The sequence below is a fragment of the Madurella fahalii genome (genome assembly GCF_045866475.1).
Source record: "Madurella fahalii IFM 68171 DNA, scaffold_1, whole genome shotgun sequence".
NCBI lineage: Eukaryota > Fungi > Ascomycota > Sordariomycetes > Sordariales > Madurella > Madurella fahalii.
This window is the reverse complement of record NW_027263971.1, coordinates 722,175-749,205: the sequence shown is the minus strand read 5'-3', so window position 1 is coordinate 749,205 and position 27,031 is coordinate 722,175. Positions and strand designations below refer to the sequence as shown.

General features: G+C 57.1%; 6 protein-coding genes across 6 annotated transcripts; 2 read left to right on the top strand and 4 right to left on the bottom strand.

Annotated features, from left to right (window-relative positions):
- Positions 1-8,358: 8,358 nt before the first annotated feature.
- On the bottom strand, positions 8,359-9,894 carry MFIFM68171_00226 (uncharacterized protein; the record flags this gene model as incomplete). The annotated part of the gene is made up of 1 exon (XM_071055648.1): positions 8,359-9,894. The coding sequence occupies one exon, from the start codon at positions 9,892-9,894 to the stop codon at positions 8,359-8,361; it is 1,536 nt and encodes a 511-aa protein (XP_070911749.1).
- An 813-nt stretch (positions 9,895-10,707) lies between these two features.
- On the bottom strand, positions 10,708-11,905 carry MFIFM68171_00225 (BTB domain-containing protein; the record flags this gene model as incomplete). Its single annotated transcript, XM_071055647.1, has 2 exons — positions 10,708-10,907; positions 10,966-11,905. 2 exons carry the CDS (start codon positions 11,903-11,905, stop codon positions 10,708-10,710), a joined length of 1,140 nt encoding a protein of 379 aa, XP_070911748.1.
- A 961-nt stretch (positions 11,906-12,866) lies between these two features.
- GWT1 (Glucosaminyl phosphatidylinositol (GlcN-PI) nositol acylation protein) lies at positions 12,867-14,438 on the top strand (the record flags this gene model as incomplete). The annotated part of the gene is made up of 2 exons (XM_071055646.1): positions 12,867-12,998; positions 13,059-14,438. The coding sequence occupies 2 exons, from the start codon at positions 12,867-12,869 to the stop codon at positions 14,436-14,438; spliced, it is 1,512 nt and encodes a 503-aa protein (XP_070911747.1).
- A 3,007-nt stretch (positions 14,439-17,445) lies between these two features.
- On the top strand, positions 17,446-21,108 carry MFIFM68171_00223 (Serine/threonine-protein kinase KIN4; the record flags this gene model as incomplete). The annotated part of the gene is made up of 3 exons (XM_071055645.1): positions 17,446-18,399; positions 18,478-19,071; positions 19,126-21,108. 3 exons carry the CDS (start codon positions 17,446-17,448, stop codon positions 21,106-21,108), a joined length of 3,531 nt encoding a protein of 1,176 aa, XP_070911746.1.
- A 1,632-nt stretch (positions 21,109-22,740) lies between these two features.
- On the bottom strand, positions 22,741-23,637 carry MFIFM68171_00222 (Beta-flanking protein; the record flags this gene model as incomplete). The annotated part of the gene is made up of 4 exons (XM_071055644.1): positions 22,741-23,138; positions 23,230-23,427; positions 23,489-23,512; positions 23,574-23,637. 4 exons carry the CDS (start codon positions 23,635-23,637, stop codon positions 22,741-22,743), a joined length of 684 nt encoding a protein of 227 aa, XP_070911745.1.
- A 697-nt stretch (positions 23,638-24,334) lies between these two features.
- wc2 (white collar 2 type of transcription factor) lies at positions 24,335-25,816 on the bottom strand (the record flags this gene model as incomplete). Its single annotated transcript, XM_071055643.1, has 3 exons — positions 24,335-24,507; positions 24,562-25,657; positions 25,733-25,816. The coding sequence occupies 3 exons, from the start codon at positions 25,814-25,816 to the stop codon at positions 24,335-24,337; spliced, it is 1,353 nt and encodes a 450-aa protein (XP_070911744.1).
- Positions 25,817-27,031: the final 1,215 nt, after the last annotated feature.

Below are 27,031 nucleotides of genomic sequence, written 5' to 3'. Positions count from 1 at the left end.
GCCACGACAGCGGGGCGGCGCCGGCTAGAATACCGGCGATTGACGATGCGCAAAAGGGCGAAACTTGGCTCGCCCAACGCAATGAAGATTTTTACGACTCATGGCTGAATGACATGGATTTCATTTTGGGTATTTCCACGGACATGGGGCCACAGGGTCGAGGTAAACAGAACTCTACCCGTCTGGGAAGGTTTTTGGGTAATTTGGGTCACGCCTCGGCAGCCTGAATACATTAAAAGGGGGTTGGGTTGATCAGAGGTGAGGGAAAACAAAAAAGAAGTTGAGTATTCTTCGTTGCCTTTTTTTTTTTTTTTTTTTTCCTTTTTTTCCTCCTATTTTCCTATCTAAGACCCCGCCACTATGCGGGGTCGGCCGTCCCACCAAATGGAGGGGGCCCGATATCCAAATCTTAATGGTATTGGCAAGCCTGGAGGCAACAAAACAAAAACGGCGATGGCAATGGAAGGGGGTCCGGGTATGGTTCGGGTTACGTGGGATATACAGATTAGAGTGGCTCTGGGATCCTACCTTTTCTCCATTGGTTTGGTAAAGAGAAACGGGATGCAGAGAGCCGGGTCTGCCGTCTACACCGGACTCAGCGTATCGGCCGCGGGGAAGGAAGAAAAGCATGAGGCATTAGAATGGGGTCGTTAGAACTAGATAGACTGGCGGAGATGCTCTCATCAGTGGATGAGGACTTGGCCGAACCCGTTAAATCAACTGCGTCCTCCTGGTCTCCGATTGCTTTTTTATGAAGACGCGCACATATTTCGCGATAGCTGCTCCGTACAAACAGCGGATAATCCCATTGTTAGGAACTTCTATAATTTTTATTTTTTCTTTTCGTATCTTTAAAATTTTATGACTGCTTTTCGCCTCAGATCTTTCATCGTTCTACTTCAAACTGTCGAAATGCCAAGGAGAGTCAGTTGATTTAACAGGCCCAGGGCTTGACGTCGGGATCGACCAGGTTCATCCACAAGATCACCGCCACAGGGTGACTGACCAATCAGATGTAGGCAGACGTCCTAATCCGGCTACGGTAAGCAAGACATCGGCCGATCATTCCCGTTGACAGGTGGTACAGCAGACCAATGCACGCCATCGTGCGTCTGCCCCGGACCGTTCGTGCGAGATGTTTGCTGTTTAATCTCGGGGCTGAGAGGGTTCAGGTGACACGGCATCCTTGAGACGGGGGCGACTTTGGACAGAATGATGACACTTTGCCGCAGCTGCCCGCGTCTCCATTGCCATCCCATCCACAGCAGAGCAGCATATACGAACCGCAAGTCATGGCAAGGAGATGGTCACCCCCACGCCCGCCCATGCAGTTACCAAGTGTGCTAGCAGACATGGCAGCCGCGTGCATGCCATGACACCCCATCTTGGGTTCTGGTAGGTCGATCTAGCGTTGCATGCTGGCTCTTCTCTCTCCGTCTGGGCCACAAAGCCGATCCGCCGTCGGCGATGTGAGTGACAACCCTCGGCGGCGTGGCTGCGCTGTAACTCTGTCCCACGCACAACCGACCCCGGGGGAGTGTCAGATGACAGCAGACAACCTTTCTCGATGACGTGTCGGGCCCCGTAAATCAAATGAAGAACCCTCCGTCACATAACAGGCGCGGGCCCTCGCCCATTCCGCATTTCCCACTCGATCTTTCCCCATGCTGATAGGTTCGTCAACGCTGAGAAGCGCGTGATTCGTGGCTTCTGTTGACGGCCACCCCGGCTGCGTCAAGGGGTGAAGGGGGAGGTTTCCCGGTTCCACAGGATTCGGGTCGGGCAACGCGTGCTTGGTTTGTTGGTCCCTTCCCCCTGCACATGCAGAGTTGCCCTGGACTTGCCGTAGCCTGGCTCCTACCCAAGGGCCACGGTGGCAGGCACCAAGACATCTCAGCTTGGCCAGTCCGTGTTTGGTTGAGCCACCTGTAAGGTACCTTGCCTTACGTCACGATCCAACGCTTAGGGGAAGCAGTACGGGTACCACGATTATTTCTCTGGCTCCCCGCCCTGGCAACCCCCAAGCCTTCACTTGATAGGTTTATCTCTGCGAGCAGTTGATGCAAGCAAACCACCCAAATCATTGTTGACATTGGGTACGGTATCCGCCACTGGAGGGATTGGTGAGCACTCAGACTTGGAGATAAAAGTAGCTGTCTCGCGCGCACACCCTTGCCCTGGGCTAAATGCCCCGATCTGAGCTCATCCCACTCTACGCCGCGGTACCAAAGATGCAAAGTGCCCCGCCATGCAGGCGGCTCTGACCTCAGTGGTTCCTGGCTTGCGCGTCCATGCACACAGCGTAGCAGTCCGCCTACGAATCTCGGCGTCCACGACGACTCGGCGCTCTAACTGCATGCGAGAGGCCGTGTTCGCTCCTGCCCGTTTCGACCTTGTTCCTCGAGTGCGCCAGCAGCTGCCCGAAAGAATGGAAGTGAACGAAGGAATAATGCCATAATGAAATCAGACAAATCTGGCTACGGGGCTGGAAACATCACCGCGGCCGGCCCCAAAACCGGGAAGGCGTCATCTTGATCAAGGTAAAGGTCCTCTTCAACCCAGGTCGACCACCCCCTCTCACCTTCATTTTATTACGCCGACGGACTGACTAGCTCGGACGGGAAAGACGGCTCTGACCAATCCCACGGCGCTGATTCCTACCCGTGTGATATGATGTCTTATGTCCAATTCTGGCTTGGAAATGGCACGCGACATCGATTTCCATTTGCCAAGTGGCTGCCTTGGAAACGGTCACGATCTCGGTCTCCCCTTCCCACAGCTTCACGGGCAAAGTGCATCGCAATGCGACGGAATATCCACTAAGAATACCAAAGTAAGAATACCATCGACCGAATCGACCATGTGCATCGGCCCCACGGGTCGCTAACGCTCACATTCCACAGTTTGCGAGAGAAATACCACTATGACGGCTCGCAATTAGGAGCCGCCCGGCCCTAGCTCCTCTTTCCTACGAACCAGGCTTTCCAAGCCTCGCCCCTGGAGGGTGTCTCCAGCCGCAGCAGTCGTCGAACTCGCACGCCCCCCACCGGCATGCACACCACCCCCCTCAAGAGCCGCGCCTAACCCCTTCCTCTTGGACCTGCGTCAATCGGCCTGCAGGACTGTCAAGGTGGGGTACCACCTCTCCCGTCCTCTCGACAGGCCCTCGTCTCGCAGTTCGTCAAAGCTAGAGCTGCATTCTAGCGGGGGGACGGAGTACCATTCACCCTTGACTCTGCCGTCCTTGTCATATCATGTACAATGGTTCCTGTCTGGTTTGGAATTGATGCTCGCCAGCCCCATCCCAAGTCTTGGTTCGATGAGCTCTTGGGTACCTCCCACACACCGGAGGGGAAAATGAATAATAATAAATGACCTCGTGGCTGTGCCGTGGACTTGGTGTGCTAGGCCACCCTAGCGAGCTGGTGGGATCGGTCGGGTACGCACATGGACTCACGGTCAGCATCGAGTGACGGGCCAGTCAGGGTTCGTTCCTCGGTCTGGACGACGGGCGCTGGGACGTGGTGAGGGGTCGGTGGGTTTGGTGGAATGTGAAATGGGGTACAGAGGGGAATAGGGGGTGTGGATAGGCAAACTCGTCGGGGAAAACGCCCTGGACGGTGCGGAGAAGATGGCTGCGATCGTGGTAAACGTCTCCGGAGCACCAGGCAAGTGCCCTGGGCCTTTCCTAACTCATCCAAAGTGGAGAGGAGGACCCGGCCGTGCTCGATGGAGACTAACAAGCCACTAGCAGCACCTTTCACGACCTCGGAACACCCCTCTTTCCGCCTTCCAATGTGATATTTTGCTCTGCCGCCATGCATCGCATAAATACATGCACAGGCAGGCCGGATGTGGCACCCGCGGGTCCAAGACGTCAAGCCATCTGCGCACGATAACACCTAACCTGCCATTGAAGACGGCGTTCCGATGCAGGGCTTCCCGCCATGGTTGCTATTGTCGCGGCAAGCGAATGCACGCCCACGCCCTGCCGCCTGCGATGGTCGAGCTGTTAGATGAAGAACGTCCACGGCAGTTGGGGGTTTTCACGACACGGGCGAATCGGACTGTCAATGCGGCAGCAGGCTGGCATACCCGGGGACGGCTAACGCAAGAGGAGGCCGGTGAGGTCGCAGTCTACTTTTTGATAATGCCGGCTCGTGGGCGGGGCGGGGGACGTAAAGAAAGAAGTCGGAAGCGGCATCATCGCAGTCCGTTGCGTCATGCAGCGCCGAAACATTTTCTTCTGGGCGGCGCGCGGGATTGCGAAGTCGGCAGTGGAACAATGGCCCGGACGCGGCAGACGGGCATAGGAATTTTTTGGTTGCCGCGGTGCGACACCTCCAGCCGGTCCCGATAACCAACACCATCCCACCTCGGTGCCACCAAACAACCGCCGCGGATGGAGTCGGACGGAGATGGATGTGTGGCTGCAATTTGTAGGCGTATGCAAACAACCCAAAATGTGACCGGCGTCTCTCGGTTTGGCGACTCGAATTGCATCACTAGCAGTTGCCCAGTCGTTGCCCAGTCGGCAAAACGACGATGGCGACCCAAAGGGAAGGCAATGCACCCACATTGACGACGCCGGGAGATTGTGGCGCTCCCCCAGCATCAAGTTCTACGCCTGCAACCTCGAAAAGCCTCCGGGACTGACGCATCCAATAGCATCTGAGACGACCATCTGCCGTCCCGCTTATCAGGGCATCCTACTTGACATCTGGGAATCTCTCGATCGATGCTGCACCGTCACAGAGAAAGGCGGCAGGGAGAGCAACGAGAAAATCTTTCGGGGGGAACCGTGTAAGAAGCTTATCGGATGCCAAGACCAAGCCTGCTGAGCAACTGCAGAGGAGTTGCAGACGGATGTTCGATTCTCCTGTCACATTTTTGCGCGGATATCCGTATTCGGTAAAGGGCTCGTCCGACGTGTGGCATCTTGCACGAAATAGAGGGAAGAGAAGCTGATATTACAGATGAGGGCGCAGAGGCCACAAAATAATACGGGCTGCCGGGGAAATGACGACGTCACGCCGGGTCTTTTTCTGCTATGTTCAAAGTACCATCTCCCCGCCCCAAAGATCTCAATCTTCCGAATTTATTTTATGATAGCTCTCTTTGATGGGGATCCAATAACGAAGCGTCCCCGGGAGAGTCCGGTGGTTGTAGCACCTCCCCGCTCTCGCCTCGGCCTGCGGCGACTAAGGCCGGGGTTCCGCCCCGCAGACGCAGCCGCAGCCGGAAGGGAAAACTGGAGCCCGGAGAGAGCCTCGGGGGAATTTGTTACATAAGCGGTGGGGGAACTATGGTGGAATGATGTCCGGAGGGTGTGAAGACAGGTCACATCACGCCTGCGTCCTGTTTATTGCCTATAATCATGTCGTTTCTGAACTTGCTCGGATTTCATTTTCGCCATATCTCTCCCCCATTTGGTTGCCGTTCTCAACTCCTCGTTTCTTGATCCGTTCCGTCCTATCTTGTGCCCTTGGCTTTTGTCACACTACATGGGACACGAAGGAGCAAAGCTCCCGGTCTGGCACCGGCTTTTGGGCGTGCATCATGCACGCAATGAATTCGCATTGAAGGTGTACTGTAGTGTAATCGCCATCAGCCGGGGGTGGGTGTTCAAAAAAAAAAAAAAAAAAAAAAAAAAAAAGAAAACCCATCTCCACCACACTAACTTTTCCTCCACCACTGACACCAGCAACGCCACGACTTAGACTGGATTGGTTGACGTGGAATCCACCGCCGGTTGCGATTGATGAAGGGAAAATCAACACGAATACCTCGGCTGCCAGCTGCAGGACCCTCTCTGCTTCCCACTGGGGACACTGCAGGGCCAGATCACGCATATGTACCTGTATGTGCAGACTCGTGCATGTAGCAAATCCCTTTTTTTTTTTTTTTTTTTTTTTTTTTTTTCTCTTCTACTTTTTTTTCTCCTCTTACTTTTCGTCTCGCTTCCGTTTCTGCAAGAGGATGTAGGATCTTGTTGGGGGTATCCAATCTACCGTCTCGTGCTTTTCCGCGGGACGGGGTTTTCTGGTTCGCTGCGGATTGGATGGACGGGCATGCGGGATCGTGCAGTATCTTGCTTTTGACACAACAGAAATCGATCCCCAATGGATACCACGGCCTTTTTTTTCTGCATGCTACTGTAGTGCTGGCTAGGATGGTTAGGTGTAATACTGTGTATCTATGTCGTGTTTTAGAGTAATACGAGCATCCAATCAATGTGTTCGAGACTGTCTTGTTTAAAGGTAGGTTTCATCGAAGGGACGGAACTGGACTGGCATTTTCCCACAATAATCTCGATCGGACACATGGCCCACCGGGTGGTGGGGGGTATATCTAACATCTTATATTTTTATTTTTCTATTTTGTCCCTTTCATTTCTGTTGCTCTGTTCATACGTAGTATACTACTACTACTACTACTACCTCAACCATCCTTGCTTACCGTAGCAGATTGCGAATTGGAGATTGCCTTGCGTGATCGGGATCGTCGATGCCCGAACCGAACCGAACCGAAACGGGGACATGGGCTCTAGTGTAGTGCCCATTTACCCCCCTCGGCCCCCGCAGACTAAGGCTGCTTGGTTTCGACTTGCGGATCCTCCATTTGCGGGGACAATCAGGCTCGCGAAATTACGAATGGACACAGAGTGCAACTCTACTCCATGGTACAGCCACCATGACATGATGGAGATGGAGTTGAGGTGGGCACACAACTGAAATTGTGTTGGGGGGGGGGGGGGGGGGGGGTTTTGGGGAAGGATGCTTCTTGGCCGGCCGGAGGAGGGTTGTGGATTGGGCAGGTTGTTGGGATGTATGTCGGTAGTCTATAAGTGTACAGTACACAGTACTGCAGAGACTGTGACTGTAGTTGCATGCATGTGCGAGCGGACGGGCAGAGATGTTGCTTTTAGGGGGGGGTGTACGGCGTGCGACTCGGATTGCCCGAGAAGATGAGGAGTAATATGTAGACGAGTGCAAAATAGCCGTCGAGTGGGAGGGCTAAACAAGTTTAACCAAGGCAGCTAGCTGCTGGCCATGATTCCACGTGCTTGTTTATATCCTTGATTTTCCAAGATACTGGCTCCTTATTTCCTTGGCCCCGATCAATATAGATGATTGACATGGATACAGAACCCCCGGAGACTGAAATCCCATAAAACCCAGCTTGATTAGCACCGCCGCTTATTGTGGAATAAAGAATTGTGTGAAAGACCCCCGACCCCGACGCTGTTAGAGCCGCCATACGAAGTACATCATGCTTTGGATGCTGCATGCCCTTGTCGTAGCCAAGATCCGGAGGATCTGTATCCTGTTCCCCGGCTGCTTGCCCCCACCGCGCGCGTAGCGTAAACGCCTGCGGCTATCTTTGTAAGCCTCCGGGACGTCATTCCGGTTTCGCCTCTTGACTCTTGGTCTCGTGTTTGCGTAGACCATAACGGTAGGAGCAGCAGGAGGGCCATTGGGCGGAATTGGGAGAGGCCGGATTAGGTAACGGACACCAGGCTGGGATGCCATGACTTTCCTGCCGCCTTTGGCCCCCCCTGAACTACAACCGTTAAACAGTTTTCACGGTGTGATGAAATATTTGGTGAGGAATCGATGCTCGACTCAGATCCGGCCCGAGAAATCGACGCTAAGCAGCCCATCGACAGGCCGATCGCCCTCCCGGCCCGTCTCATGCCCAACTGCCGGCTGCCAGTCCCAGCTATACTTGTTAAGAGTCTCGAATGTCCGCCCCTTCCCGGTTTGCACCCCGCCCCATGCCCACCGGCCCGTCCCCCACGTGCAGAGCAGGGCGACACAAAACAAGGCACAGCAGGACTGGGCAATATGGTGCCGTACGGCTGCTGTGCCGACATAGCCGGCGCGGCGGCCAATCCAGGCCTTGGCCTGGCCTGAACCTGTGACAGTCGGCAGCTGTCGTCCCCGGAACGGCGAGCCCAGCGTACAGGTGTGGCTCGGTAAGCGGCCGGTTGGTTCGCTTCTCCTGACAGCCAACCGGGGGTTGACGGGACGTAGCCGGCCAGCCCTCTCCTTAGCCTCGGGTCGGATGAGGGTAAGGTATCGCGCCTCTTTCCATGCGCCACACACGCCCGTTCGCAGCCCAACCTCCCCGCCGGTGAGATGGCGGTGGGAAAAAAAGGGGACACCGCGAGTCACCGCGAGTCCCCTCGGGGAGGCGGGCACGGTACTTTTTCCTTCCCACACACAATATCTCTCGTGCCACTAGGGCCACCGTCCAACCGGACACTTCCCCGGTTGCCCACCAGACCTGTTGGATAAGGGAGGCTGGGTAAGACATATCTCACTTTGACCTTCCCCGCCGGCCCACTGTATCGACCTAGCCAAGGGGCCCGGCGCAAGATATATCTCGCGTCCCCTTCCCCTTCCCCTCTCCCTCCACGCTCCACTCCTTCTGACCCTCCCAGCCCACCCCGGGCGTCGTGGCCGCGCTCCCGCGGGCGCTGCTGCATAGCTCAGCGTCCCTCTCGACGACCAACCGCCTGACAAACTCGACAATCTGCAGCGCCGCATCCAAGGCCGGGACACTCGTCACGTTCACCGTTAGCGGCCCGGTCGTGCACATGGGCATCGCGAGGCCCACCGTGCCTTCCTCTCCATGATGAGAGGGGACCCAACCGTCCCCGACAGCCGCGCCGCCTTCCGGCGGGTGGGGAGGGAGAACACCAGAACTGCAACGTCCCTCCAGCCCCAACTCTAACCCCTCCGGTCCTAGCCTTTCCCTTTGCCCTTCCCCTTCCCCTCCACCGCCATCCCTCCGCGAGCCCCCGTCAAGCCTAACCGTGCGACAAGCAGCCGAGGGAACGACGGGCTCGCTCCCGCGGCGCGCGATGTCCGCCCGGCGGCCGAGGTCGGGGGGATAACTGGGCCGCAGACTCCCGTTGCGCCGCATCGCCGCCACCGCCACCGCGTGCCCGTACCCGTACCCGTACCCGTACCCGTATCCGCCCGGCCCTGGCTCCGGCCCTGGCGCCAGCCCCTGAATCGACGGCTGCCGCCGCCGCTGACGACGCGCGAGATGCTCCCCCCCGTCGCACCGCAACACCACGGGAACGAACAGGCGCCTCGCGCGGGCCGCGGCCGTCTCCAGCGTCTGGACCGTCGCGCGCCCCGAGGGCGTGTCCGGGGCGCAGGCGGCGAGGACGGCGATGCGGGCCGTGTTGGACGGCAGGGTGAGCAGGTTGGTGAGGGCCGTCGCGGAGGTTGTTGGGGAGGTCGGGGTGGATATGGATGTGGATGTGGATGTGGATGTGGATGTGGATGTGGATGTGGATGTGGATGTGGATGTGGGTGTGGGTGTGGGTGTGGGTGTAGATGTAGATGCGGATGCGGATATGGATGGGCTGGACGGGGCGGCGGTAGTGATTGTTGTTGGAGAGAAGGAGAGGGGTGGGGGACGGTGGTCAGAGATCGTGGTTGTGGTTGAGACGGTCATGATGGCGGAGGAGGCGGTCGAAGCGGTCGAAGCGGCTGAAGTGGTGGGGGAGATGGAGCCTGAGAGGGAACAAGAAGAGGATGGGTCCTGCTGGAATAAGGATGTTGCGGATAACGGGCTGGGCGGGCTGGGGTTGTGGTCGAGGTCCGTGTTGAGGCTGAGGTCGAAGGAGAAGTAGCGTGGGTGTTCGGGGGTTCGAAGTGGTAGGGGTCTGCGTGGACGATGGTTCTGGTGGTTCTTGCGAGGGTGTCTGTCCTTTCTGCTTCCGCTCTCGGTGTCGCTATCGTCCCCGATGGTGCGCACGTCAACCAGCATTGATTTATCCTTACCGAGTAGCAGCGTCAGAAACTCGGCCACCGTCTCTTTCCCGACGCCGCGCCAGCCGTTGATGTACACCAGCGGTGCTGGCGCTGGCTCCATCGGCCGGCAAAAGATGTCTGGTGCAGAGACGGAGGGGGCGAGGGATGGACGGCGGTCGGCCACTGAATTCATCAGGTTGTAAGGTTGGTATCATGGTAAATTTCCGTCAATCAGGCTCGGGACTCGAGGTCGGGCCCTCGGTGTAAACCCACGGGTGGTGTTCCATGATAGCATCCTCGGAACGCGAAGAGCATCAGGCGACAGCGATGATGTTCATATAAGCAAAAGCCGTGCGACTGTGTGCTTCCGCAGCGGAACGATGGTTGACTCGGGTTGCGGTTGCGAACACGAGAGGCGGGGCAAATGTTGGAGGGGCAAAAGTTGATACTGACGGGCCAGAACTTCAAGAGACCGATCTCATCAAGAGAGGGGCGATCTGGCAATCGTGGGCGGAGAGGGCCGAGATGCCGCTGCACGGGGGCACTCCCGGCGGCAACGGTTTCCTCAAAACAGTCACATCCCTTCCAACGGCAAGCGCAGCTCTTCGGACGGGCGCTCGCAAACACAGCTGACTGGGTATCGCCAAAACCACCACACGCACAACCACTGGTCCCGTCGGGAACGAAGGCACGGAGCAAGGAAGCAGGTCAGCGGGCCTGGCATCAGTCGAAGAGCGGCGGGCACGGGCCTCACTATATTGGTTTGTCTTCAAGGACATATTTCGGGAAGAAGCCGAGATAGAGACTCGGCATGATTGTCAATATACATGAGAGGCCGAGGTGCAAAACCCCAAAGCCTAAAGATAAGCCCCAGGTCATCTTGGTGGTGATGGCTGCGAAAAGAAATCCGTACGATGTGACTGCTGACTTGGCCTCAGACTTTACCTCCCAAGTACAAGATATTCTGCTCAATGGCTGCGGTCAGCTCTCCTTGGCCGGTGTAGACATGCGCCACGGTCTGGCCCCAGACCTCGGGGTGGGGTAGCGGGAGGTCGATTATGTCGCGGGGACGAATATGTCCGGAGTAGAGCAATGCTGCGAGCACGGGGAAGAAGGCGCGGGCGTAACGTAGGTCTGGCCGAAGGCTTAGCAGAGCTCCGACAGGGGATGATGACAGCGGGTGGTCACTTACGGATAGGGATTGTGCTCACGCCTCGAACGGGCGATTTGTCAAGGTCCGGTGAGGAGCGCCGCCGGGGAGCGGGGAGAGACCTCCGGTGACTTAAGTCAGCTGAAGGCCGCTGGGATCCTCCTGGTCCGGGGGAGGGCTCCGGGATCGTGGCCCTTAGTTCATCCATATCGAACGTTCGCCGAAGGAGGAAAGGCGCACGCCCGAGCTCGCACGGCCTCACGCGCGCACGGATGGTGACTCGATTCCGCCATTCAGGCGGCCTGCCTTTGGTTGCTTCCTCCTCGTCAACCGAGGAGCCCCCGCTGGACCTCCGCAGGGCGACAGCCGTCACGAAGCAGCTGGCTTCGGAGCCGTTGCCGAGATAAATGTGTCCCCAAGCCTGGAGTTCTTGCCGCAGCTGCTGGCTGCTGCGCCTCGCAGTCGAGAACGATGGTAATGAAGCGCGGCGCTCGGCGGTGATGTCGGCACTCGGATCCTGTAGGCGCGGTAGCCCATCCGGCAACCCAGAAAGCAGTATTGATCTCGTCTCCGCTGCGAGGGTCTGTCTCCTGGGGTACGGCATGAAGAGGCGCGGGGATCGGGGTGATAGGCCGAGGGTACGGGGTGGGGGGAGACTAGCGATAGACGCGCGGCGAGCCTCAAGTGCTTGTTCGGATATTGGTGACAGGGAGCGGACAGTTGATGGTGGTGATTGCTGAGGCTCAACAAGCCTCCCCCTCTGGTCTAGGCTGTCCACCAAAGCTCGCTCGTGCATTCTCATCGACGGGACGTAGCCAGGCGATGCCGGGTACATTGCGCCGGGCAAACTGTCTCGTCTAAAGGAGGACGAGTACAGCGGGCTGCGGGCTGCATATCCAGGGCCCCTTGGATAGTCCGGGTGCTGGTCGCGGCCGGTCCAAACAGGACGCAAGTCTGGACGCAGTCGACTTTGCGTCTCCATCGCAAGGGCTAGCCGAGGGCGACTTCTCTTGTTGCACACAGATTGGTTGGGGTTTAGGGCGGGAGTCGATCAAGATTCGGCTCGCAGGGTCTGAACTTCTCCGGACAGAAATCATGACGACGGCAAGGGCGAGACTGGCCACACTGCTTTTGTATCTAGTCCTTTCTTCCCCCTGAAAGAAGATTGCATGCTTTCAAGCACGCATCGTCCGGTGACTCAACCCAGACGCAGCCATCCGAGACAAAGCTCTGGGCCACTTTGGGCCACTCCGGGCCACCCATCGCCAACGGCCAAACAAAGCCGGGGGAGCAGTGTAATTTCTCAGCAAGAGTGGCATGTGCAAGGGCGTGCGATGGCATGCTATGGCATGCTACACGTTCCCGAGCAGACGTTCGTCACCAGCCTCTAGCCAATTTGTGCTACCTGTGCGTGCAGCTGAGCACAAAGAAGGATATTTAAGGCAACGCCACCAACAGCATTTGCCTGCAGCATCGTGTTCATGGAGAGATTATTCAAGAAAGCCCGTCACCTGCCGGTAGCCGAAAAGCTGCTTGATGGCGGCGAAGAGATTGAGGGCTGGAATGGAAGTTCGATCTGAGTAAGAGCAACGAAATATACACAGTTGGTTAGAGAGGGAAGAATGACAGGGGGGTGCCCCAGGACGTCTTGGCAGCAGGGAGAGAGCTTCTGAAGCTTGCCATTGGCTGGATTGAGACCTAGCACCTTGACGGCCCGCGATTTTATCAGCTGCGAGGTGGGTGAAAGCTGCAACCTGGCTTTGCTGCCATCGTCACCTCTCACTTTCGACCATCTCGGGTACCAGCAGTACCAGCGTTTCGTTCCTATTTTCTCTCATATCTCCTGTTTGGGGCGATGTCCTCTTGAGATTGGATACAGCCGTCTTTTCTTTTTCGCCTCCCCTCCCCTCCCCCCCTTTCCCCTTTCCGTTGCATTGTCCACCATGGCGAGCACCGACGCAGCCGCCAATAACGCGACGGCGGCGCAGAGTTACAAGCAGCTGAAGGAGGACTTCGTCTCGAACCTGTCAGGAGGCTCCGTGACTGAGATTGCTCAGGTTTGCGCGGTGGCGCCAGTATGAGCTGTCAAACGAAGCTAGCTATGGCCGCCATGTCGCTGACTAGGCAACCCGCAGGTCGTTGCTCTCCTTTGGTCCGCCCTCCAGGCCCGGCAGTCCTTCTTTAGGCCGTACACAACGCTGGCCTTCGTCGTCGACTTTCTCCTAAACGTAGGCGCCCTCCTGCTCTCTGTCACACTGTATTCGAACGCGCCCCTACTTCTCAACATCCTCCTCCTGACGGCCGCCGCTTTCGTCTCGGCGATCCCCACGAATGTCTCTGCGCCACGGAAGAAGCCCAGGCTCCCGCCCAATGCGGAGTCCAAGACATCGTCGGTGCCGGCCGGCGCTCCGTCCACCAAACCCTTCCTGACCAACTACCGGGGCAACATGATGGTGGTTACCTGCATATGCATCCTCGCCGTCGATTTCCGGCTCTTTCCGCGCCGCTTTGCCAAGGTCGAGACCTGGGGCACCTCGCTGATGGACATGGGCGTTGGGTCGTTCGTCTTCTCGGCGGGCGTCGTCGCTTCTCGACCTGTGCTGAAAGAGCGAGCCGATAGCCGTGCAACACCCCTGGGCACCCGCCTGGTGCTGTCGTTACGTCACTCCCTGCCGCTGCTAGCGCTCGGCGTCGTGCGGCTGCTCAGTGTCAAGGGTCTAGACTATGCCGAGCATGTGACAGAGTACGGCGTCCACTGGAATTTCTTCTTCACCCTCGGTTTCTTGCCGCCCTTCGTGGCGCTTTTCCAGTCGGCGCTCAAGGTGGTTCCCTCGTACGCCGGGTTGGCCATCCTGCTCGGTGTCTTGTACCAGGTTGTCCTGGAGAGCACCCCGCTGAAGGCGTACATCCTAGTCGGTCCCCGGGATAACCTGCTGTCGATGAACAGAGAGGGCATCTTTAGTTTCTGGGGCTACCTTGCCATCTTCCTGGCTGGTCAGCATACGGGCATGTTCGTCCTGCCGAGGAGCCTCGATCCCCGAGGTGTTGCCGGCTCCAAGCGCACCACGCTTCTGCTCACCATGGCCATGTGGTCTGTCGTATGGGTAGCACTGTACTTCTTCTGCACCGACTACACATACGGTGCCGGGCTGACGGTGTCTCGGCGACTGGCAAACCTACCCTACATGCTGTGGGTTGTGGCATTCAACAGCGCACTCGTGCTCGCTTTCTGTCTCGTCGACACCATCTTTTTCCCGGCGTTTTACAAGGCACAGGATGCAAAGGCAGAAAAGGAAGCATACGACATGGCGACGAGCAAGGTGCTGAGGGCGTATAACCGCAACGGGTTGGCTGTGTTCCTGCTGGCCAACCTTCTGACCGGCCTTGTCAACATGACGGTGCCTACGCTGGATGTCGGCAGGATAGCGACTCTAGGGATACTGGTTGCCTATATGGGGACTTTGACTGCCGTCGCAGTCGGATTGGACATGTATGATATTACGATCAAACTGTAGGTGTCTGGAAATCAAGACAGCTTGTGTAAGATCACGACATGACGTCGGCGGGCGGACGATGCAATAGGAGTGAAGGATGTTAACAAACCTCAAAGACCCCAAATGAAGGTAAGCTCGTAATTTCTATGGCTTCGCTGGCGTTTCCGTCTCTGGCAACGGCTGGACCAGGAGAGCACCTGGAAAGATCGGATGGAAGGAAGGTGCAGAAGCGTCTGGAGTCCGGCAATCGCTCTGATACCGACATCATCTCCACTTCGCATAGCGTTTGGGTACCGTGACCAGCGAAGTATAGATTAAATTCGTCCTTTTCTCGCGAAACATGGGTGCTTTGGTATAGGGGTGCTGGTTAGTCTAGACGCCGGCTGCCGCTGTGCTCTGAACCAAGCGGACGGGTACAGGCACAACATGTACTGTGATAGGTAGTACGCAGCGTACGGCACGGCACGAATGCAGGCTGATATTGGATATGATGGAACAGGCGGCAGATTGCACTAGATTTTGGGTCGGTGATGCAAAAGTTGATCCCCGGTTGTACTGTACCATGTCTGTGTAAGCTTACCTATCCAATTCATTTACCGCGCTAGTGCACATGCCCCTGACAGGACAGCAGAACTTCAGTCAGCCCTGTCCTAGGGCTCTCGGTCCTGAGCCTGTAGTGTAAGGGTTGCGAATCAAGACAGAGGTAAAAAAAAAATGAAAAAGGAAATGTTTCTAGAGGAGCATTTCGTTGGCACCCCGGCAAGCGAGGGGATGATATCAGCCGCAATTCCGAAAAGGTTATGACACGGCGATAAGACGGTCCTGTTTGGCTGAACTGTTAGCAGCATGGGCAGCCAAAGTAGGGTGGGCTCGCAGATCCCTGCACTTTCCATATGCGCCTCATTTCCGACGTCAATGCCTTGTTTGCCCTGGGAAGCTGGGCGTTTAACTGCGGCATGGCTGAAGTACGAAAGTCCAGTCTGTTATATTAACGGGAATAGACGCGCCCGCCTTCACCAGGGCTGAGAAAGAATGTTTTACCTCCATTCCCTTTCGTGTTGACTTGTCATTCGACTTGTTTCATGCGGGGATCAGCTGGCCATAGGGGGATAAGAGCCTAGTGGTGAATTTGCCGGTCTGCCGTTAAGCTTAGTGGGCCAGTGGTACGTTAGCGGTAGTTGAAACATGTTCTGTCACCGGGGTAAGTTTATGGCTCGGAGCAAGAGAAGGCATGTCGACGGACCTTGAAGAGAAAAGAAAATGGGAATAATGCGCAACTTACACATATATGACGGGCTGATCGTAAGGTCTTCGTCTGGTGACGTTCGATATCAAACGTAGTGCGGCCGACTGTCGAAGCTGAGGGCCTGGGAACTTGAGGGGACGTCGTTGGATTGGCGGAGATGCGCATTGCAAACGGGACCCCCTGAACCTTGCGTTCCGGCTGCGCTTGCCCCAAGGTACGGAGCCGCTAGCCTTTTTGGGGCCAAGGCACACAGTGCTGGTTGATGTTCTCTTGGCATCACAAGATGATCAACGAAACCAACCCTGTCTGTCCTGGAAGGATCCGAGAATAGGCCTGAACTTGATCAGAAACATCAGACGGCGACTCCGGTGGGAGAAATCAACAAGTGCTGCGAGGTGATGGTAGTAGATGCCTGGATATAGGAACGCCCCGTCCGGGCTTAGAGACGTGGTTACAAGCATCGCGTCCGGCTAAACACCACTGTAAACATCTCGCTGACTCCTATGTAGTGAACTATCCTGCGCCTGTAGCAGCTGATGTTCAAAGAGCCGGGGCGCCGCGGCATCGTCCCTTCACGACGACGATACCAAGGGGAAGCGTCATGGCCGTAACACGTAAACTGCACCCTCCTCGAGTTTTTGCTCATGTGGCTGGCGGTCGAGGGCCCGAGGCGAGACGAGACTCGAACGCGTGGGCCAGGTTAGTCGAACGCGCTGCCTTGCCCCATTGTTGACAGACAGGTCAATGTTATTCGCGGACACCAACCAGACAAGCAGCGCCTACGCAGTACTAGTACTAGACTGCTCGAGCTGGGGAATTAAAGGGTCGCGAGGTCCAGAAAGGCACGCGTCAGGCCGGCGGGGCCGGGTGCATGACTGATTGTACCCGCAATTCGCAGCGCTCCGGGGACGCTAGGGGCGTCTTGTCCAACCGGAGCCGTGAAATTCTCACTGTATCCCGCAAAGCACATGCTGCGTTGCCCACGCCCGCGCGCCGAAGTTGCAGTCCCCGGGCAGTTGTTGCGAGGCGGGAGGAACTGGGGAAGAATAAGGTAGCACCGAAAAGGAGAGCGCCAACATCACAGCTCGAGCCAAAACTCGCATCGCCAGGCCCATTGGACCCGTTTCCCTCGCCCTTCCCTTTTTCACCTCACCGCCCTCTTCCTCTCCTCCCCTCTCCCCCCCCACCCATCTCCTCCGCCTGCCGTCTCACGGCGGGAGCGCGATCTGAACCGAGCGCAGGGAAACTTTTGAGCTCATTTCGCCGTGCCTCGAAACTGCTCCCGACTCTGCCGGTACAAAGCAACTCGGGCGCATTGTTCTGCGACTTCGGGCCCAAGTAAACAAGCTCCAGCACCAACCACAGAAGCGCCAGAAAAGTCGCGCCCTGCCGACACGACCCCGTCTGCATCTGCGAGGCGAGCGGACGATCAATCACCACGCCAGATTCCTGGCACACCGAGTCGCAACGCACAATGAGAAGCGAATTGGCCCATTGGTAACTCGAGCGGTCGGTCGCCAGTTAGTTTTATCGCAAAGCAGGGAGCGTTTTTGCGGGCGCTGCATTGTTGCAAGGCTGTTTTGAAACTGACGGCATTTTTCCCTTTAATTTTTTATTTTTATTTTTTTTTTATTTTTCGTCTTCCTGGCCCGACCCCTTGGGAAGGTTTCCTGCCTTTGCCGGACAGCTGCTCCGCTCGCTTGGAAAACGCCAAACCCAAGCATCCGAGAGTGTTGCACCTCGCCTACACGTCTTTTGAGCGACGGCGGAGAAGCGAGAATAATGACCAGTGCCCTCCAAACGGTGTCCCATCAACCAACGTCAGTGCCAGTCCTCTCTACGCCGCCGCTGTCTTCGGCGCCGCTATCCAATCGACAATATCCGTCGACCCATTCATCTCCGACACGGGAAGGCCCCGGCTATCATGCAATTCAGCAGCCCTCGGGAACATCGCCCGCCTCGACATCCCGAGATCCTTCTCGCCAACCCGGCGCCACCAACGATTCGCAGCCCGGCACCAATTCCCCGATGAGTTCCCGCGCCGCCATCGCTTCGCCAGTGCCTGTGCCTGTGTCCTCGACGCCAGGTTCTCCTGACCAACACAATTTTGCGGCAAACCAGAGGCGAAACATGCCCGCCGTCGTCCCCCCACGGACGTCGAGCTCTCGACGCGCCCAAGCCGGCGATCGTCCCACCGACTCACCCCGCCGAACCCACGCCGATTCCGGCCGAGACGCGAACGGCAGGATAGACGCCTCGGACGACGCTGCAGCACAGAGCTCACGCAGCCGGCGGGCGAACCAATCGTCTCAAGAGCAGCAGCACCATCGGCCGAACGGCGCCCGCGACGGCCGGTCAAACCCTTCGACGACAATGCCCATCCACTCACCGCCGACCAACTCGAACTCGGGCAAGGGCCCGACGAGGGAGGCAAGCGAGATTCTGAACAGCATCTTAATATCCCAGCCGGAGGTCGACATTGAACGGGAAAAAGAACGCCTTGCGCTGGCTCAACCCCATCAGATCACAAGCATGCATGGCGATGATGCCGCACCCCCTCCGGTGGTCGCTATGGCGGACACGGGAGAGGAGACTCGGCGCGGCGGGAGGAGCCGGCACGACCACTCTCGACGAGAGAAGCAGACCAAATTTGGCGAGTACATTCTGGGCAACACCATCGGCGAGGGCGAGTTTGGAAAGGTCAAGCTCGGCTGGAAACAAGAAGGAGGCGTACAGGTGCGTGGATCTACTAAACTTTTTTTTTTTTTTTTTTTTTTCAAGCACGCTCACCCACTGACCGAGTTCCTGCCGTAGGTTGCCATTAAGCTCATTAAGAAGGACCAGCTGGGCAGTAATCCATCCCGTATGGCCAAGATCATGCGCGAGGTGGCCATCCTAAAACAATTGACTCACCCCAACATTGTCAGGCTGCACAAGATGGAGGAGTCGGAGAGACATTACGGCATCGTCCTCGAGTACGCGTCCGGAGGCGAACTGTTCGATTACATTCTCAATCACCGATACCTAAAGGACAACTCTGCTCGCCGATTATTCGCCCAGCTGGTCTCGGGAGTTGGTTATCTGCACAAGAAGGGGATTGTGCACCGTGACCTCAAGTTAGAGAACCTCTTGCTCGACCGCAATCGCAACATTATCATCACGGATTTTGGCTTTGCCAACACATTCGATCCCCACGAGGAGTTAAGCGAGGAAGAGGAGCTGAACCTGACGGACCGCGAGTTCGTCAAGCGCATGGGGCTCGACAAGATCAAGCCCAACGGCTCCCGCAAGGGTGATCTGATGCAGACGAGTTGCGGCAGCCCCTGCTACGCTGCCCCCGAACTAGTAGTCAGCGATTCCTTGTACACAGGGAGGAAGGTGGATGTCTGGAGTTGTGGCGTAATATTGGTAGGTCGTTCAACCTTTTGTACCGTCCCGACAGTGTTCTAACGCCCTTTGAAGTACGCAATGTTGGCTGGATACCTACCCTTCGACGATGACCCGGCGAACCCTGAAGGAGACAACATCAATCTTTTGTACAAGTACATTGTCAACACCCCGCTCACCTTCCCCGAATATGTCACACCACATGCGCGAGACCTGCTACGGAGGATCCTCGTACCTAACCCCCGCAAAAGAGCCGACCTGTTCGAGGTCGCCCGCCATAGTTGGCTCAGCGAGTACGCTCACGTCGTCGAGTTTATCACGTCGAGCACCACGAGCCCTCGCGACATCCAAAACACAACAGTCCCCCCGGAAGACGAGGGAGAAGGGCCGGCGCTTGCGCGGAGCGCCTCAGTACGTGAGTCATCAAAGAAGACAGTTGCGTCGCCCCAGATTGGCGGTTTGGTGAGCAAGCAGGGCACTATCGATGCCGAGGCAGAGGCCGCATATGCCAAGCAGCAGAGAGACAACAAGCGCCGCACCGTCCAGGTGGAGTATGTTGCTCCGACTACCGCGACCCAGCGCGGCGAGCCCACAAGCACACAGCCGTCTGGCGGCCGGACACGCGCTCGCTCGGGCAGCCATGGCGCCGTCGAAGTTGCCGAAGGTGGCTCGTCCTCTTCGCCCAAGGATAAACCGCTACCGAGGGATCCTCCGGTCACAAAAGATGCGTATGGCAAGGCTGCGGTTGCGTCGAGGAGACCGCCGAGCGCCCACCGCAACGCGAGTTCATCTGCTGCTGCCGCGGCACGAGCCGGCCGTGACACCCGCGCCGTGTCTGATGCCACGCTCATTGCGACAACACCGAGCTCTGGCGCCCGACCGCCCACCGGCGGCTCCGTACACTCTACGAGCTCGCGGGGACCGGGAGGGGCCCAGCGGTCGTCGTACAGCCAGCCAGTGCCCCCCGAGCTCGCCGATACTAATGCGCACGGGAAGATCCAACAACCACCCAGGACCGCAAACAGTTACGGAATACCTCCTTCCGTATCCGAAGATCTCCAGAGCGCCGAATACAGTCGGCCTAGCATCAGCGTGCCGCCGAAGTTTGCTAGACTCTCCGGCTTCGCCCGCGAAGGCGAGGGCTTCGTTGCCGGTGCTGGCGGGGCTCAAGGACCGGACGGCAAGGGCCACAAAAGATCCAGCACAATGGGCGAGATCAGTGGCAAGCTTTTCGGCCGGAGCGGCTCACTGTTTGGCGGTAGGCGTAAGCGGGCGGACCAGCAACAGGCTGGCGAGAAGGGCAAGAGGTATCCCCCTGTCAGTATGAACAACTCCTTGGTGGCAGGCGACGAGCCCAGGACGTCGATGGATTCGAAGCGCTCGCGGAAGTCATTCTCTATGGGTCTCGGCAAGAAGACGTCGGGCAGCATAACGGGTTCACAGAATTCGCAGGAGAAGAGCACAAGGCGCTTCTCATTTATCCCGGCCGCATTCTCGCTCAGGGCCATCGGTATCGGCAAAGACGAACCCCAGCCGCAGCTCGATTCGCAGCAAGACCTGCCTATTCAAGAGCCGCCGACGCCCGACGAGTACGGGCGCTACGTCATCGAGGATGTCGATCGAGACCACGTTGATGCGTCCACCTTGGACGGCATGTACGCACAGCTCCATTCGCCGCAGCCCTCAGCAGACCCGTACGGACGTCAAGAATACTCGTCCAGCGGGTACGCGCGTCCTTCGGCCGTCGAGGGGTACATGCCGCAATCCATGTTAAACGCTGGCTCGGACGCTTCGGTCGACAACATGCGCCGCCAACACGGCTCCGCACCGCAACTCCCGCCGCTCGCGCACCAAGATCCAGGGTACGACGCGCGCAGGGTTGCTAGCAGTACCAAACCCGGGCGCGGCGTGCTGCAGAAGAACAAGCGGTTTGTTGACGCGTGGGACACGGACGTATCTTCGCGCGGCCACGACCACTCGGGCAGCAGCGGTCCAGCAAGGAAGGTCATGGACTTTTTCAGGAGGAGAGGGAAAGCCAGGGGCGGCGAGATCGGTTGATGCTCGGGGTTCTGAGCCGGGTGCCTTTGATCTTGTTGTATCCGCCGCCACGCCTTGCATGGATGCTATGGACGGTGTTTTGAGCTGCGGCCGGGCGGGGAGACTGGTCGTGAGAGAGTTGGGGTTTTTGCGGGTGCTGAATTTGATGACGGAAGTGATCAGTCACTTTTTTCTCTCTTCTTTTTTTTTTCCGGGGGGGAAGGCCGAAAGCCCCTACGCCCCTCGTTTTCAGCCACTCACCCCGCCCCGAGTGAGAAACTCCTACGATACCTGCGTTCCTCTCTCGCTGTCTCTCTGTCTCTCTCTCTCTCTCTCTCTCTCTCTCTCTCTCTCTCTCTCTCTCTCTCTCTCTCTCTCTCTCTCTCTCTCTCTCTCGCGCGCGCGCACACACACACACACACAAACTCTTATACGCATATATGCTCTTGTAATACAAAGATGGAGACAGGCAAAAGGAAAGCGGAACACACAATTCTGAACCGAATCAACCGAGCAGAGGAACACGCCCGAATCAGAGAGTGAAATATTCTCCTCTTTTTTTTTCCCTGCCCCTCTCTCCCTTTCTTCTGTGCACATGCCCCCTTTGCCTTGCATATATTTTTGTGCCTGTGGAAAAAGGACGGTGCATTAGACAGGGGATGGGATGGGGAGAACAAAAAGGGGCGGGGGGGCATGTTGATCGTAGCCCGTTTCCTTTCGGACGGGGAAAAGGGCTGGGCTAGGTGGAGTTGGGATCTGCCGCGCGGTGGAGATGGAGGAGATGGCCGGGAACAAGACTGCTGGCGGGAAAGTGCATTACATAGGTACATTCTTCCTTTTTTTTTTTTTTTTTTTTTTTTTTTTCCTCTCCATTTTTTACTTGCTTCTTTTTTTCTGTCCCTCGTCGGGGCTGTGGCCGTATCATATATCACATCGAACGGACGGACGGATGGGCGGGCGGGCGGGCGGGGGAAGAAACCTACTTGGGGACTTGTTTGCGGTTATCATGTTTGCGTTTCTGGTTTGTGTTTGTGCTTTCTCTCTGCCGTTCTCTGTGTGGTTTTGATTGGGCGGTTTGGGTCGGTGGGTTGGTGGGTAGTTGGGCGGGATCGGGTCAGTTTGTCGTTAGATATTGGTTTGTACTCCTTTTTCTTCCGCGTCCGAGAAGATATTGTGGTTTGTAGACAAAGGATTTCTCTCCTGTAATGTAGTAGTTTTTGTCGTTGTGTTTGTTGTTTTGGGGAAGGGTGAGGGGTGGGGTATAGAATTATCTACCTACCTACTTACCCCCCTACTTGCCTGGGAGTATGGGGCGCGAGACTTCAATATCAAATGGCTGGTCAGGGTGAAAACGTGTTCTTGTCTGTTGCTATGGTATGTGTGCTGTGCGTGTGCTTGCCGTGGAAGCACAATGGTCACTGGCCCTCCTCCCAGGGCCCGGTTCTGTTTGATACGGCATCCACCCTAAAGCAACGGCCCTCTTGGCACGCGTTGGCGGTCGGAATTGGTCTTGCGGCTAGCTAGTTTGTGTCTTAGCAAGGAGATAGTTGGTGACGGTATGAAACTATGAATAATATAGAACATCACAAGGTACAATCTTGCCCCGGATACACCCCCCTCTCTGCTCCAACGTGGGCCATCGGGCAACCAAACCTAACGAACAAACTTGCTCGCGATGCTCACCATGTCCACAAACCCCCCACTACCCCCGGACGCTCCACCACTCCCCTGGCTCTTCAGATACATCTTGAGCGCCATCTCGCCCGCCTTCATCACGGCGCTCTGCTTGTCCTCGCCGGACGCCACCTTGCCCTCGGCCGCCTGCTTATCAAACAGCTTCGCCGCCTGGGCCATGGCCAGGCCGACAAAGGCGCTCTGGCTCTGCTTCTGTGGTGCTTGGCTGGCGCCTCCTTCATCGGACGAGATGAAGAGCTTGAGGGCCTGGACGGCGGCGGCGGAGCCTAGCTGGGCTGAGAACGGGGAAGCGCTGCTGGACTCGGTGTGGTCGGGTGCGGTGGAGCCGAAGAATTTACGGTGGGATTTGACCGCGTCTTGTTTGTCAATGTTAGTATTGTCGAGGGGTAGCTGGAGTATGGGAATCAGGAACAAAGAATGAGCAGAGGGAAGCGGAAAGAGCCGTACCCTCCTCATCAATGTCGTCCTCGCTAACCTGCTTCTTCTTCTGGATCACCTGGCCGAGAATGCTGGAGAAGAAGCTTGAGTCTTCGTCCTCGACGTTGTTGGCGGCTTTTTGGGACGCGTTGCGGATGAGCTTGTCGTCGTCCTCGTCTTCGGAATCGACGTAGCCTCCACCAGCGGGGTACGCGCCGCCGTGGGTTACTATGAAGAGGGTTTGGGTGGTTAGGCGGGATGCAGTTAATGAAGAGCAGATTGGCAATACCGTTACCGCCTCCATGGTGCTGGACTGGACGTTGGAGAGATTAGCAGGATCTGCCGGGCATCTAGAACGCATGGATGGTACTGACCCTGAGCACGTTCATCATCGTCACCAAACACCTTGTCAACAGCCTTGTTTAGAAGCCTGTCCATGTCTCGGGGGGGATTGTCAGGGTAGATTTAGATGGCAATGGCTACTAGTCAGGGCGACAATGGTCCTCTGTACGCTTCTACGACAGAGCGGTCCTCAAAAATAATAGCAATCGGGAAACAGGAAATGGAAGGTCGGATAGAGACTGCCTATGTTTGTGTTGTTGGCGGGGTAAGCCGCACGAGGGGAGCTGAAACCCCTCCTCCCCCTGTCTGCCTCCCCACAGACTGCAATTGGAGCTCTCCTCAAGCCATGCTGCTGCACGACAAGCGGTGCTTCGAATGAGAGGAGTATCTGCGGAGCAGGTTCCCCACACGGCAGCATTGGAGTATACCAGGACGGATGCGTGTACAATACGGGCGTGTACGTTCCTCTGGTTTGCCATCTCGTGATGACACGAGCCTGAGCGCGTCCGTATTATCTCACCTGCCACGGCTTTCGGAGTGTCTGTCAAGTTGCCATCGTATGTAAGGCGGCCAAATATCTGATAATATCCCCAGAGCCCGCTGGCCCGCCGCAACGCAAAGAGGATAAACCCGAGCTTCTCGCGGCTCAGAATAATAATGTGACAGTGGCCCTGGAATCCCCTTCCTCCACCCACCTGAATTCCATTACTCGTAATGCACGGCTACACGGATGCCGTCCGCACGGGGTATCATCTTGCCGCAGCGTCCAAACTAGTATCCGGCGCCATACTCCTTAATCCGCAGGGGCAGCCGCAGGCAGATGGTGTTCGGGAGCACCTCCGCCGCTGCCGCCGCTAGAACCTCTCTTCTTTCGTTTCTCTCTCTTCGCCCAGCGAAGGCCGCAAGCATTACAGAGCGTCTTTGGACCACTCGGACCCTTCCGCCATTCCGGAGACTCGAGTGTCCCTGAAGCGCAAAATTAGCCGTGCCAAACTCGGCGATTCGGGAGGCAAGATTTACCGCAATCGGTGCACACATATTCCTCAGCGACCTTGAGCTTCTTCTTCTTCTCCCCTGCGCGCGAGTCTCTGTCTACTGGGATGGCGATGCCGACATCGCCCTTGACTAGGGTGGGGCTGGAAGTGTGCGTTGTGGGGCCCCGGTTTCTCTCGCCGTCCTGGTACCTGCGGCCGGTAAGCATCTCGATCGTGTCGGTGGCGCCCATCGGGAGGTGCCTCGCCCCGGAAACACCTTCGGGGTGCCCATTGTCAAGGGACATGCGCCGGTCGCGAAGCGGATTCGAAGGATCCTGCTTGCCAAGTGGATATGCCTCCAGCCCTGTTGTGCTGTCCTGGGGCTCGTCTTGCTCTTCTCCCTGGAGCTCGGCTATCTTGCGCTTGAGCCGCTCGTTCTCCATCTTGTGTTCCAAAAACGAATCCAGCAGCGCCGCGTTCTTGGTAGGATACGGCCTCACCGTCAGAAAGACGGCTTGGCAAAAGGGCGACTGGTTGCTCGGGTTCGGAGCAAACTTGGGAGCCGCGATGTGGGCGTGGCCGACTGCTTCAAAGACTGCATACGTCCCGTCCTTCTTCTTGAACCTGTAGAAGACGCGCAGGGGGGTCCCCGAGGCTATCGACTCGTTCAGCTCCGAAGTAAAGGCACCCACGTCGTCGCGGTGTAACAGGTCTCGTAGGAAGAGGCCTCGCAGCTCGGATGGCTGGTAGCCGGTCAGGCGCTTGGCGCTCGGTGAGACGTGCTTGATCCTTCCGTTGGCGTCTAGGACGTGTAGCGAGTCCTGGAGTTCCTCGACCACCTTGGCAGGCCAGTTGCGCCGCTTGGTGAACTCGGTCATGGAGGTTGCGTTTGATGGGTTTCCGGAGCCCTGGGTGCTCCGGGGCAGAGAGCGCCCGCCGGGCACATTGCTCATGGAATGATTGTGGAAGGACGGCTGGTTGGTGGCTCCCACCGGAGCAGCGTTAGGGCGTTGGACCGGCTCCGGGACAAACGACTGCCGCAAAGGATCGCTGGGATCGAGGCTCATGGCCATGGCGTCGTCAAAGGCGGTGAATGCGGAGTCGTCCAGCAGTGACATCGAATTGCTCGTGTCGACGTTCATCTGCGGGGCCACCAAGCAGGCGTCAGTGTATCGATTTGCGGCGCGCGACCAAGGAAGTTAAATCGGGTTGCAGACCTGCAGCGACGGCATTCCAGGGCCGAGGCTCACGGGCATCCCAAAGCCCAACAGGCCATCGGGCAGAGGGTGGCCATGAGACATGGTGGCGCGGGCAGTGATGTGGATACGGGGCTGCTGGGTTGCCGCGAGAAGCCGGCTTCGAAGAACAGCCGCGTGTTGCAGCAGCGCATTGAGTAGGCCCTCTTGTGGTGATGGGCATTGCCGGTGGCGGGAATGTTGCTGAGCTTAGGGGAGGGGGGGGGGGGGGGGGGGAAACCAGTAGCGGGGGTCCGGACGGGAAGAACGAGGATGGGATTTCAGGATTCGAGGATGGGAATCTGGAGGCCCCACCTTCCGAGCCCCCAGCAATGTTCTGGACCTGCAGAGACCGGGCGGCCACGGGGGCTCAATAATACCAGACGCCGGGAGGGACCAGGGCATCGCTTGGAAGGTCTTGCAGCCTGTGCAGCCAGGGTACTACAGAGTAAAGCAAGTATGTACATACAGCACTCTACAGTATGTAGGATAGGGCCTGGTAGGCTGCAATTGACAAGTCGCCGCTTATTGCTGCGTAGACTCGCACATGCTCGTGGTTGAAGGGCCAGAACGGCAGCAGCTTGGCATGGGCTTGGCAGAAGCTTGGTGGGTTACGGAAGGCCGTTACGTTAGTATTACTGTACACTCCCCTAAAAGTTTCACCGATAGGTAGCGACCGGGGAGCAGGTCTCCTCACCCATGTCCCTGGACACCTTTTCCGAATTGCATCCTCTAGCTCAGCATCTACTTCTCCGCACCTCATGTGGTTACGCTTCAACCAATTAAATTGTAAAATATTTGTCCCCGTCCCGTCAGACCTTCTAAAGCAGCGCCCGGCACAGCATGTCCGAATCCTCCTTCGTTACTTGGTGCACGGAATGGTAGAGGGAGATGTGGCGCAGGATTGTGAACAATAGGGTATGTATATATATATATAAACATTGGTCGCGATTGAGTTTGGAATCTGAGTAGGCCGATACAGAACCAAGGATCAAATAGAACTGGCGTTTATTTGTATTAGGCAAGAGTGCAAAGTCAAACTCCTCCACACCTCTGATACCCTGGGATTGACAGATTCACCGGCTACGAGGACATCACCAGGTAACAAAACGAATACTCGATATCTATGCCTACCCATAACCATACACTGCCGTTAACCCATTCTATCCCCCATGTAGCCGTAGCACCAACGCAAAATCAGCAAGTCCCGATCCTGCCAGGTAAACACTCCAACCCACCGCCCAAAAACCTACCCATGCAGTATATGTATATCACCCGTGT